This window comes from Brassica napus, unplaced genomic scaffold (genome assembly GCF_020379485.1).
Source record: "Brassica napus cultivar Da-Ae unplaced genomic scaffold, Da-Ae ScsIHWf_444;HRSCAF=677, whole genome shotgun sequence".
Classification (NCBI taxonomy): Eukaryota; Viridiplantae; Streptophyta; class Magnoliopsida; order Brassicales; family Brassicaceae; genus Brassica; species Brassica napus.
In genome coordinates this window covers 1-14,121 of record NW_026016520.1, presented here as the reverse complement: position 1 = coordinate 14,121, position 14,121 = coordinate 1, and the positions used below count along the sequence as shown (strand labels likewise).

Here is a 14,121-nt window from a genome sequence, read left to right as displayed (position 1 = left end):
ACTAATTTAGTCTATCACCATTCACTCAAATCTTTCGTTTTTCTTATTGTTTTTTCATCAAACTCGTAGATCTCGCATGTACAACTCGATTTAAGCATTTAAAACCTGAAAAGACGAACTTTTTTGGTGAACCCAATTTTTTAACAAATTTTCATGAAATGTTGCGGCTGATCTCCGCCGAACGTTTCGATGCTGCGTAATCGGTCTCCGCGCCCGCGTTTTCGTACAGGAGTTACAGGTCCTTTTCACTTTATCTCCAAAATGCACCAAAATCATTTTTTTCCTCCAAATCACTCCAAAACCTGAAAACGTATTAAAAAGACTCTAAAACAGCTATAATGTATTTAAAAACACCTATATACCAAGTGGGTAAAATCTATGGTATATCAACTCCCTCAAACTTATTCTTTTGCTTGTCCTCAAGCAAAACAATGAGCAGTCTCTCTGAAAGAGATTTGAAAACAGCAGGGACTCACACAATTTAAGAACTCACTATCATCACCTCAGCAATATTCCACATCAAATCAATCTCAACTTCAAAAGTACTTTATATGCAATATCCTAGTTTAGCAACCAATTTCATTCATCCAACAACTTAACTAATCATGTATGACTAAACCTCTCCTGACCTTATTTCTTACATAAAACAAAATTGTATGCTTTGCCTTGGGAATATCGATCACTAAACCCATGGAATCCACTTAAGCAAGTATCTGGACCTAGAGGTTGTTGGAGATAAACTTGAAAGTAACTTAAGTAACAAGTTATCTACATCGAGTTAGATTTGGAGTTATCCAAATCTAAATATAAGTCCTAATGAGTTTAGGATTAAAGAGTTTTATATATAAGCAATGCGTGTGTGTGTTGGCTTAGTGTGAGTTTTATGAGCTTTGTGTTTTGAGGTTTTGAGCATATTTTCCTCAAGTGATTAATAAGAAGAGTTTCTTATTGAGAGTTATATCGTGTGTGTTCTTGAGACTTGATAACTAGATTTGGTATCAGAGCCTACAGCAACGATCCTGATCAAACTGTAACCATGGGAGACATCACGACGTATGTAAAACCTAAAGGAGGCATAGGGCCTTCTTCGATCAGCTGTCCCATGTTGAATACAACCAACTATACTGTTTGGGCTATGCGGATCAAGGTTTTATTGAAGGTGCATGAAGTCTGGGATGTTGTTGAAATAGAATCCGACGACAGCAAGAAGAATAACATGGCCACAGCATTACTCTTCCAATCAATACCTGAAGCGCTGATATTACAGGTTGGAGAATTAGATACTGCAAAGAAGGTCTGGGAAGCCATTAAAGCGAGACATATGGGAGCAGATAGAGTTCGAGAGGCTCGTCTACAGACTCTAAGTGCAGAGTTTGATCGATTGAAGATGAAAGAAACAGATACAATTGATGACTTTGTTGGAAAATTATCAGAAATCTCTTCGAAGTCAGCTTCTTTGGGTGAAACTATTGAAGAAACCAAACTTGTCAAAAAGTTTCTTAAAAGTCTTCCGAGAAAGAAGTACATTCACATTGTGGCGTCCTTAGAACAGGTACTTGACCTAAAAACTACAACGTTCGAAGATATCATTGGACGTTTAAAGGCTTTCGAGGAACGTATAGCAGATGAAGAAGAAGAAAAAGAAGATCAAACAAAACTTATGTATGCAAACAATGACGCTCAACAACACAATCGTGACAACACCAACAACAACCGTGATTACAATGGTTACAGAGGACGAGGCAGAGGAGGACGGTTTTATAACAGAGGAAGAGGTCGTGGGCGGTCAACTTACAACTACGGTGGTGATCTTTCAAGAATAACATGCTTTAGGTGCGATAAGAACGGTCACTTCGCCATGGACTGTCCTGATCGTCTACTAAAACTACAAGAAACGCGTGAGGCTAAAGATGAAGATACACAAGAGGCTGAGGACCTTATGATGCATGAAGTTATACTCTTAAACGAAAGGAACATGAATCCTCAAGACTTCGAGACGAATGTAGCGGGAGAGAATACATGGTACTTAGACAATGGAGCAAGCAACCACATGACTGGAAATAGGGATTATTTTCGCACCATCGATGAGACAATCATAGGAAAAGTGCGTTTTGGTGATGATTCACGCATCGACATCAAGGGAAAGGGTTCCGTTCTATTCATTAGTGGAGATGGAGAGAAGAGAGTTCTAGCTGATGTATACTACATACCTAACTTAAAAAGCAACATCATCAGTCTCGGCCAGGCCACAGAGTCAGGCTGTGATATACGGATGCGAGGAGACTATCTCACCTTACATGATAAAGATGGAAGGTTGATCACGAGAGCCAAGAGATCAAAGAACAGATTATACAAGGTTCTCATGGAAAGTGCTAATCCAAAGTGTCTCCAATCGATGGAGATTAGTGAAGGTGATAAATGGCATGCAAGGTTAGGTCACATTGGAAGAGAATCAATGAAGTCTATGATCAAAAAGGAGCTTGTCGTTGGGATACCTAACATAGAAATCGAGAAGGAGACATGTTCTTCTTGCTTACTTGGGAAGCAAGCAAGACACACTTTCCCTAAGGCAACATCATACCGAGCAAGTCATGTTCTAGAGCTTATCCATGGGGATCTCTGCGGACCTATTACCCCCTCCACGCCGGCTAAAAACAGGTACATCTTCGTGTTAATAGATGATCACTCACGATATATGTGGTCTATACTTCTCAGAGACAAGGCAGAAGCATTTGATAAGTTCAAGAAGTTTAAAGAAATTGTTGAAAGGGAAACAGGAGCAAAGATCAAAACACTAAGAACAGATCGCGGTGGCGAGTTCTGTTCAAACGAGTTTCGAGAGTTTTGTGAAACTACAGGAATATCCAGACATCTTACCGCTCCTTACTCCCCTCAGCAAAACGGAGTTGTTGAGAGGAGAAACAGAACACTTATGGGAATGACCAGAAGCATTCTAAAGCATATGACCATTCCAAACTTCTTGTGGGGAGAGGCTGTGAGGCACTCCACATATCTTATAAATCGGGTAGCCACAAGAGTATTGGATAAAACACCGTATCATGTCTTTAAAAAGAAGAAACCAAGTGTAGAACACATACGTGTGTTTGGATGCTTAAGTTATGCAAAGATAGACCATGGTCACCTCAGGAAACTAGATGATAGAACACGAAAGCTGGTGCACCTCGGTACTGAGCCTGGATCCAAGGCCTATAGGCTTTATGATCCTACAAACCGAAGGATTGTGGTAAGCAGAGACGTTATATTCGACGAGAACCAAGGTTGGAGCTGGAAGTCTATGGAGAAAGAAGCAGATTATGAGTCAGGAATGTTTAATGTGTCATTGGGTGAGTTTGGAAACAGAGGGATGAACGAGGAAGTTAATGATGAGAGCACTAGAGATAATGCGTTAGAGGAAACTAATGCAAGTAACTTGGACGACACCGCTGCTGTTGATGCTGATGAGGATGAACCGGATCATGTTGTCCTAAGGAGATCTAGTCGAGAAAGCAAAAGACCAAGCTACCTGGAGGATTATATATTGCTTGCAGAGCTCGACGGCGAAGAGCTCTTGATGCTATTAAACGATGAGCCATGGAGTTACATTGAAGCAAGAGAAGAGAAAGTGTGGAGAGATGCTTGTGATGATGAGATCACTTCAATTGAGAAGAATAAAACATGGGATCTTGTGGATCTTCCTAGTGGTGCTAAAGCGATAGGTTTAAAGTGGGTGTTTAAAGTGAAGAGAAACTCTGATGGAAGTATCAACAAATTCAAAGCCAGACTAGTAGCGAAGGGATATATACAGAGACATGGTATTGATTATGAAGAAGTGTTCGCTCCTGTGGCTCGTATTGAGACCATTCGTTTCATCCTAGCATTAGCAGCGTCCAAAGGGTGGCAAGTACATCACTTAGATGTAAAGACTGCTTTTCTGCATGGAGATCTCAAGGAGGTAGTTTATGTTTCTCAGCCTGAAGGGTATGTGGTTAAAGGAAAGGAGGATAAGGTGTATAAGTTAAACAAAGCACTATATGGTTTGAAACAGGCACCAAGAGCGTGGAATGAGAAACTAAACCAAGTTCTCGAGCAAATTGGTTTTATAGAGTGTTCTAAAGAACCTGCTCTGTATCGGAGTCAAGACAAGACTCAACTCATGCTTATAGCCGTGTATGTGGATGACCTTCTAGTCACTGGTACTAGCATGGAAGCGATACAAGAGTTCAAGAGGAGAATGTCAAGTAAGTTCGAGATGAGCGACTTGGGAAAACTAACATACTATCTTGGCATCGAGGTTTGCCAAAACGAGTTTGGAATTACTTTGAACCAGGAAAGATATGCGAAGAAGATATTGAGTGAGACCAAGATGGATGACTGCAATGCAGTTCATGTACCAATGGACCCTGGTCTGCGACTCTCCAAGGGGAACGAGGAGAAAAACATCGATGAGAAGGAGTACAGAAGACGTATTGGATGCCTTAGATACTTACTCCACACACGACCGGATCTCTCATACTCTGTTGGGGTCTTAAGTCGATATATGCAACAGCCTAAGGAATCACATGGAGCAGCACTAAAGCAAATTCTTAGGTATCTGCAAGGAACCTTGATGTATGGACTGGTCTTCATACGAGGGAGCAAAGCTGAGCTTAAAGGTTATAGCGACAGCTCCCATGCTGTAGATGAAGATGATGGCCGTAGCACTGCAGGTCATGTGTTCTATCTCGAAGACAGTCCGATAACATGGTGTTCCCAAAAGCAGGAGACAGTGGCATTATCCTCTTGCGAAGCTGAATTCATGGCTGCAACAGAGGCAGCAAAACAGGCAATTTGGCTTCAAGACTTGTATGAAGAGATCACTGGAGCAACGCGTGAAAGGGTGGTACTTCTGGTCGACAACAAGTCGGCTCTGGCGCTTACTAAGAACCCAGTATTTCATGGGCGCAGTAAACATATACATCGGCGATATCACTTCATCCGTGAGTGTGTTGAGAATGATTTGATTGAAGTTCAGCATGTACCGGGGGATGAACAAAAGGCTGACATTTTGACAAAAGCACTAGGGAAGCTTAAGTACAAGGAAATGAGAGAGCTAATAGGGGTTCAAGATGTTACTCAAGTTGCATTCAAGTTTAAAGAGGAGAATGTTGGAGATAAACTTGAAAGTAACTTAAGTAACAAGTTATCTACATCGAGTTAGATTTGGAGTTATCCAAATCTAAATATAAGTCCTAATGAGTTTAGGATTAAAGAGTTTTATATATAAGCAATGCGTGTGTGTGTTGGCTTAGTGTGAGTTTTATGAGCTTTGTGTTTTGAGGTTTTGAGCATATTTTCCTCAAGTGATTAATAAGAAGAGTTTCTTATTGAGAGTTATATCGTGTGTGTTCTTGAGACTTGATAACTAGAGAGGTAACCCTTTTCTGGTTTTCCTTATCTCTTCTCTTTTCTCTGAATCCAATTTATAGTATATATATATATATATATTTATATATATATAGTATATATAAATATATATATATATATATATATTTATATATATATATATATTAATTTATTTATTTATTTTTATTATATTTTATTACTAGGCAAAGTTGTAGGCGAAATAGTAAGGTCATCGATAATGTATTTACCCCTCGCTTCCAAACAATGTGTGATCATTCTATTAGAGTAAAATAATGGGGTCGCTGTAGACACTCCTACCCTTCTAAACGGCAAGAAATCAACTCAATCTTCTGTAAATATATATATGGATGCCAAAGAAAGGTTGAAGGAAAACCAGGGACACTAAGTCTAATACCTTCCAGACTTGAAGGAGGATTCCGATCCAATATATACCATGCCCCAAGACAAGCAAGTTGAGCTCAATTAGGTTGGAGGTTGGATTTGGTTCCTTCAAACAGTCTCAGCAAGTGTGAATAATTGGCAGGATGATCCACTTTAGCATCTATAATACAATCTGCAGTTAATAAATCTAAGAATGATGCTAAAGAGTGGTTAGATAAGTGAGGGAAATTGAAAAAAGTTCATTGTCCCCTTCTTGACTCAATAAAACTTTTTGAAAACATTTATAAAACTCATAGGTAAATTAATATCAGTAAACTTTCCCCTAGACTTAAATTACACTATCCCTAGTGTATATCTAGTCGGAGTTTGGTGAGAACATAAATCATAAGTACATAATGTAACAAGGAAAACTATATACCTGATCGCGGATGTCGATGTCGATTGACACATTGAAGTGTCTATCAATCGTTTCTGGTGTCGTGATGTCGAACGACGTCGACTTGGTCTCATCGGTCGATGACTGAGTAATCGTCTCCTCGGGTCTCTTTTTGGTTTTTCTGTTTTTTATACCTGCAATAAATTGAATGAAAAAATAAATAATTTAAAAAGTGAAAACTGAAAAAAAATTACCTAATAGTGGGTTGCTTCCCACTCAGCGCTTTGTAATAGTCATTTAGCTTGACTTTGGAAGCTGTTTTGGCTAGTAAGGAGGTGGATGACTACTTGTTGGGAAACAAGTGTCTACATCTTCGTTGCTCATCTGGAACCATGTACCAATGAAGCTTCTTATGGTCTTATTTCCTCTGGTCCACTGATTTTTCAGTATCTCCTTATCAACCTCAATGACATGCATCCTATTCTGAAGATTACCAATGCTGCACTGGTGAATTCCAAGTCTGGCATGTGTTGATTCTGTGATGTCCTTCAACTCTTAATAGATATCTTCTTTCAACAAGTCTTGAGAGAAAGTGATATCATCAAGCTTATCATGTAAGAATTTCTCGGTTACCAGCTTGCCTCATAATGTTGTATAATCGCTGTCGATCGATGGTGACTGCTCTGCTTGAAAATATAGAAGTCTCTGAATCGTGTATTTCTCCTGCTGCAGTGCGTTCATGTGTGTAGTCAATGAATCTATGTCGTCACGGAGCGGGTAGTAGATACCATTAAGCCTATAGGTGAATGATTGTAGCCTATCTTCAAATGATGCAAGTTGAGCGTCGATCGATGTACGGATGTGGGCGTCGATCTATTGTTAAATGTGAGCGGCAATCGATTTCTATGCTCCTCCACCGACTGCATGTTGTTCTTGAATCATGGCTATGTCTTGCTTCATATCATCTGTGCGTGTGGTTAACCAGCTTATATTGTTGTTGAATGGGTAGTAGATGTCATCGAGCCTCTTGGAATGATAATCATATGTCGTCCTCATAGCTCTATAGATATCTGCTACCAACTCATCAATCTCTGCTTTGATGTAAGTGGCTTGTTCTGCACGGTTGATGTTACACCATACTCGTTTTTCATCTCCCAATGAGGTTTCATTTTCATGTTCTGATGAAGCGATCTTCGTCTCAATTCGGACTGACCGTCGATCCATGGTGCATCTGCTTCGCCGATCAATGGTGGATCCTCTGCTATGTTCTGCGTGTCTAAGAATTTTCTAGACCCATTCATGGCAATGATTTCAGCAATTTCCTCCCTGGATATGTTGAGAATGTGTCCATCCATGGATCGTGCTTGGCCTTCTGGATCCCTGAAAATACCAAATTCATCTCCCAATGAGGTTTCATTTTCCTGTTCTAGAGAAGCGCTCTTCGTCTCAATTCGGACTGACCGTCGATTGATGGTGCATCTGCTTCGTCGATCGATGATGGATCCTCTGCTCTGTTATGAGTGTCTATTAAGTTTCTGGACCCATTCATGGAAATGATTTCAGCAATTTCCTCCCTGGATATGTTGAGAATGTGTCCATCCAGGGCTCGTGCTTGGCATTCTGGATCCCTGAAAATACCATATTCATATGGAGTTAGATAAGCATAATTTGTATTATCTTTTACTTGTACCTCGGAATTTGGTGTGTGATGAGCGTCAATCGATGGCTTGGTGTTGATGTCGATTTAATTTTGCCTTCTTATCTGCATGTGATGTATGGAGAACTCCTTCTTCTTCCATGGCAACACCATGATACTCGATATTCTTCTCTCTGGGGTAATCCTCGTCATACTCCTCAGATCGCATCTCATGTAGTGCAATGTCAACTGCAAAGCTCTCATGATGGCTATCATTTTCTCAACTGCCAATATAATAGTCGTCATGTCTGCTGATCGTGTCACCGTAATGGTAATCAATCGATATCTGAGGCTGGGTGTTAACTACAAAACTCGGATAGCAGTGTTTTGGCAAAGCGAAAGTTTCATTCGCATGACTACTGTCGATCGATTTCCTAGGTGGTTATCGATCGTTGGCTGAATGGCATTGTCGATCGATGGTTGAGTATGGCTGTCGATTGATGCTTCACACTTTGTCTAGTATTCAGCTTCAAATTCACAGTAGCATGCTGCTATGAATCTTGTATCAACTCCAGTGTTGGACGTATGTGGCTTGTCAATTCTGACTGGATCATAGTAGACATCATGGTTTATCAGTGTTAGACACAACTGATTAGTCTGCATGTTGCAAACTGCCCATACCGTAGCCATGAAGGCTCTCCAAGGGAGTAGAGAATGATTCATGTTCAGTTTGTTGTCTAGGACATGGAAGTCAACTGGAACTAGTGCATTACCAATCTCCACCTCAAGGTTTCTGGTGATTCCTCCTGAGTTCCTCGTAGAATAGTCCAAAAAAGTGAATGAATCCTCCGAAGGCTCTATCTTCAGACCCAGATGGTCTGCCATTATCTTGGTTAGTATGCTGATTGATGAACCTGTGTCACACAGCGCACACATGAATTCAATGCCCTTCAACAAACATGGCACTGCAAATTTCCCAGGATCACTCATCTTCTTTAGTGTAATCCTCTGCTTCATCTTCTCTCTGACCTGATTGAACATCCTATGTATGTCATGTTCAGTTTCCTTGGTCTCTCTGAAGAACATCCACAACATGTGGGTAAAGTAAGCTTCCTCAAACGGCTTGTCCAAGGTAGGGATGTTAAAATAGGTGAAATAACCCAGCCCAGCCCAACCCACAAAAACCCGACCCAGTTTATGCCCAGCCCGCGAAAATCCAAAAACATTATGATTAAATTAAAACCCATAAAATAACCCAGTAGGGTATAGGTTTACCCATGGGTACCCAAACTATTTTATTTGTTGTAAAGAGATCATGTAAAATATTTATATCTTTTTGCATACATAATCAAATTATACATTTTATATACTAATAAAAAGATAATTTAAATATCTATGCATAAATATTAAAATCACAATTATAATAAATTTATATTTGATTCAGATTGAAACAAATTGTAGCTTGCAACATTTGTAAAGAAGTAGCAAAAGTATTTTTATTCAGATTAAAATAAATAGTAGTTTGCAATATTTGTAGCTTCTTGAATCTTGAATCTCTCTCATACTCCTGAAGAACTTGCAACATTTGTAGCTTCCTCATCGAAATTATCTTCAATATCACCTAGAATACCAAAACAAACAAAGCACCAAAGCATCAGTCACCAAAGTTGGTGGTGAAGAACAACAAATTGTCACCAAAGGCACATCAATATGCTCTTTACTAATGCTTCAACAACACCAGAAACTAGAAGTCTTCAAAGAATCAGATTCTTACAACTGCAATGACTAATCATGAATGTCCAAAGCCATAAGAAAGACATAATCTTATTACTGCTGTCTACGTTTACAGCCAATGACGAGACAGAGAGGAATATTTAATCGCTGTAGCTAATATCTAAGTCAAGGCATCAAAGACAACGAACAATGAATGCATGAAGCACACACATGGATGCACACACTGTAAAGTTACCTTCAAGTTCTGGATAACCACGCAACCAGTTACGAGTGCAAAGCAATGCTTGCACATTGTCTGGAAAAAGGCGGTTTCTGTATGGGGTCAATACACGACCACCGATACTGAAAGCGGACTCTGATGCAACTGTAGTTATTGGGATACTGAGAAGATCCATTGCTAGCACAGCTAAGTCACCATGGTGATGCCCATTTTCTTTCCAATAGCTCAAAACTTCTATATCTGCAAAAGCTTTTAACTCAAGCCTCGGCTTCCAAATACAATTCCAAACTCGTCTTTGTGTTATCTGAACCATGGTGAATACTCCTTTCAAGTTCAAAAAGATCCTATATTGTAATCAGACAAGAACATCAATATAATCAGACAATTTCAACTATACTCATCAAGACAAGAAAATAAGTAAATTAAGTAATCTTACAGCGTTCAAATCATCATCAAGGGGTGATTCATTAAGAAGGTCATCTGGTGTTGATGAATAGTTAGAACTAGAAGATGAACCCGTCACAAGCTTGCTCGTATACTCTTCGTACAGATCCTTCAGATTCTGCACTATAACTTTAACTTTTTTCTCGGAAGTAGTTGGATCTAACCTATCAAAAGCTTTTTTGAGTATCTGAGTCTTGAACCTTGGATCCAACATAGCTCCCATCGCTAAAACTATGCTATAATCATCCCAGTACTTTGTAAATTCGATTTGCATCCTCCTAGCCATTAACCTCAAATCCTCATCATCACAATCTGCATATTTCCTTAATAGCAATTCGATATTCCAAACTTGAATGAAGTATATATTCGCAGTTGGATATTTCACACCTGAGAAGTATGTTGTGATGGTACTGAAAGGCTTCAGGAAGTCACAAATTTTCTGCCCACGTTCCCATTCTTCCTCTGAAGGCAGCGTGTTATAGCTCCTATCACAAACTTTGTAACTAGCAAACGCCATACGGAACTTAAGAGCCCTTGCGAGCATATCATAGGTTGAATTCCAGCGAGTAGATAAATCTAAAGACAATCCTAAGCTACCCGTAGTCCCTGAACTTTCAACACAAGCAGCAAAAGCATCTTTCCTTGATTGAGAGGCTTTCACAAACCTCACGCTCTCGCGGATATTCTCCAACAGACTATTAGCTAATTCTATTCCTTCCTTCACTATAAGATTTAGGATATGGGCACAACACCTCACGTGTAAGAACTTTCCATTACATGGCATCTATTTCCAGCAACCATCTGAAGACGATGTGTAAGAATCTTTTGCATACTAGTGTTACTAGTAGCGTTATCTAAGGTGAAGGAGAATACCTTATTTTCCAAGCCCCACTCCTTCAAGCAACCCAACACCTTTTTAGCTATTTCATCACCCGTGTGAGGAGGCTTGATTTCACAAAACGCCAAGATCTTGTTGTTTATGGTCAACCATTGTCAATATAGTTGGCAGTCAAACAAATGTACCCCATCACCGTGCGAGCTGACCAAAGATCTGTCGTAAAACACACACGGCTTTTGAGATTTGCAAAAAGTCTTTTGAGCTTTGCTTTCTCCATCTCATATTTCCTGAAGACATCAGCAGCAGCAGCGGTTTGTCGGCATATAGGCACACACTTTGGGTTTAGATATTTATCTCTTGCCCTAACCTTCTCGTACTTCACATACCGAAAAGGCAAATCATGATAGATAATAAGCTCACTAGTCATTTCGATTTACATTGTGATCATACTTCCTTTCAGCATTGCCATCACTTTGAGGCTTCACTGGACAGATTTCTAAATGCCGTTTCAAAGATGATGTTCCATTCTTAACTTCTATTACTAACTCCTTACAACAATAAATGCAACGCCTCTTTTTTTTCCATCTATCCCTACACCTACCGGTATGTATTCCTTCCAAACATCAGCCTTTAAGCGTTTGTTAGACTGAAATACCGTTTTTGTTGGTTGAGTCACTTGAGTTTCACTGTGGGCTCCTTGAAGTTCAGCTTCATTCTCCTCTCTGTCCATATCTAGTTGCTCTTCAAGTCCTGCAAGTACTCTCACTGACTGGGAATCCATCTACATATACAAAGAGAAGTTGATGCAAAGAGATCAAGCAAACACAGTAACATACCATAACATTCTACATATACTTTAACTTCTACACTAAAAGGGTCTTCTTTCAACTCTTAAAAAATGTAAATTTTCCACAATCTACATATATGATTAAACGCAAAGACACGGAAGAGTAACATATCACAAGAGAATGGGCAAAATAGTTTATATAAAACAAGAGAGATTCTCTTTGGGACATTTCGACGAACACATTCAATAATACCCAAATTTTTCATCAACAACACTAATTTTCTTTCACTATCAAAAGAAGCTAGAGAGAGAGTTGGAGAGGAGGAACCTGATAATGGGTTTGCTGCAGAGACAAGCGAACAATCAGAATCAAACCTGCTGAAAGTTTCTTCCCTGAGACAAGAAAACAATCCACAAAAAAAACAAGAGATAGAGAGATCGAGAGAGAGAGAGAGAGAGAGAGAGGAGAGAGAGAGAGAGAGAGAGAGAGAGAGAGAGAGAGAGGGGGAGGGAGAGGGAGAACCTGAGAGAGACGGTGAAACTCGACGATTCAGAGTTTCAGACTTTAGATTAGAGGGAGAGTCGGAGTCTCAGAGAAGACGATGGAGGTTTCGAAGTCGGAGTCTCAGAGAAGGAGGAGAAGTTTTAACGTCGTCATTTAGTATTTTTTTTTTTGGGTACCCATTCACTAATGGGTTTACCCATATAGTGTAAATTCATTATTTATTTAAGGGTAAAAGCCCATTGTGAACCCATTTATTTATTGAAAGGCAAAAACACAACCCAATACTTGTGGGTTTGGGTACACCGTACACCCATGGGTAATTACTCATTTTAACATCCCTAGTCCAAGGGTATCCTAAGAACTCTTTTAGTGAAGCTATCCATCTCCTTCTCATTAACTCCTCTCTTAAGATGCTTATGAACCTTTTTCTTCTTTCTCCTCAAGGTTCTCTTCTCAGAAGTCTGATCAACTTGCATTGACTCTGGTGCATCATCAGATTGTTGACTGAAGTTGTCTACAATAGTTATGAAGGTTGAATGGATTCCTGAGTGCATTCAAACATGATACATCTATCTTTAGTAGATGCACTCGGTACGTGAGAGGTGGTTGTCGATCGACGCTGGAGTAAGCCCTCCGATTGTCGGTTGAGTCTTTTTGTCGATCGGTAGATGGTTCAGCCCCAATCGATATCCAACTTCTTAATGCGTAAGGGTTTGGGTGGATGAGGGTGTTTAGCTGCAAACTCTTCGTGAGTTAGGATCCTTACTGCGCATGACGCAAATTCCTCTGTCGATCGATGCTGAGTAGCTGATGTCGATCGATTATTCGTCTGTCTCCATCGGTCGATGTTCATTTCTTGGTGTCGGTCCACACCAGGATCAACTACCAAAACTAATGGAGCTCTCGACTCTAAAGTCCCCTTCCTGAAGCTTCTCATCTTTTACGACTTGCCAGAAATCATCATCTATGATGGCATCACGTTGTGCTTCAGTGATTCCTCTCCTTTACCCTTGATGAGGGCCTCCTGCCTCTTAACAGTTTCTCCTGTCTGAACCACTTGTGTCTCCAACTTCCTCACATCTGTGTTCAAAGACTCAAACTTTGAGTTGAGCTCTGTGTAGACATCATCTATCTTTCCATTGAAATAATCATCAACTTCTGCTGACCCTCAAGAACTTGATCAAGCAAGGACTCTATCTTGCTCTCCGAGTCTGTGGTGGCGGATTCTGGTAGAAAGAATTCCCATAAACTCTGTTGCTGATGTTGCTGATGTTGTAGTTGTTGCTGATGTTGTAGTTGTTACTGAAGGGTTTCTGGTACTGCGGGCTCTGGTTGTATCCACTCTTCTGTCCATTGCCATAAGAGTTTATGTATCCACTCTGATTTTCATACCTCAGATTCTGAAAGCATGTACCACTAACAAAGTTCACATCTCCTCTTCATCTTTGTCAATGTCGACATCTATAGCTTCTACATCCTCTGCAAAGCTGACCGGCTTCTTGAGAAGCTTGGGAACACTATCCAGCTTAGCCTTAACATCGTCCATCTGCTCCTTCCCTAGGTAGTGGCCGATTTTTCCTCTCAAAATCATTGTTCTTGGTGCTATTGCTGGATGCAAAGTTCTCATAAGTCTCAGAGCCTCTTTTGGATTCCTAGTGTTGAAGTTTCCATCACTAGCTGAGTCTAGAGCCATTGATTATGACAGCTCGAGGCTTGCCTCTGAAGAAATGTGAGCAGCTGAATTTATGAAATCCATGGTGTGGACACTCTCTGCTATAACTTGAATCTGATCCAGAG

At 40.1% G+C, this 14,121-nt stretch overlaps 1 protein-coding gene and 1 long non-coding RNA gene across 2 annotated transcripts; both read right to left on the bottom strand.

Moving 5' to 3' along the window:
• Positions 1 to 9,214: 9,214 nt before the first annotated feature.
• On the bottom strand, positions 9,215 to 9,853 carry LOC125603981. The gene is made up of 2 exons (XR_007335857.1): positions 9,766 to 9,853; positions 9,215 to 9,417 (listed from the first exon to the last, which is right to left on the bottom strand). It is a non-coding gene; the product is annotated as an uncharacterized LOC125603981 (long non-coding RNA).
• A 154-nt stretch (positions 9,854 to 10,007) lies between these two features.
• Positions 10,008 to 11,459, bottom strand: LOC125603980 (zinc finger BED domain-containing protein RICESLEEPER 2-like). Its single transcript, XM_048774658.1, has 4 exons — positions 11,262 to 11,459; positions 11,068 to 11,163; positions 10,187 to 10,978; positions 10,008 to 10,094 (listed from the first exon to the last, which is right to left on the bottom strand). The coding sequence occupies exons 1-4, from the start codon at positions 11,457 to 11,459 to the stop codon at positions 10,008 to 10,010; spliced, it is 1,173 nt and encodes a 390-aa protein (XP_048630615.1).
• Positions 11,460 to 14,121: the final 2,662 nt, after the last annotated feature.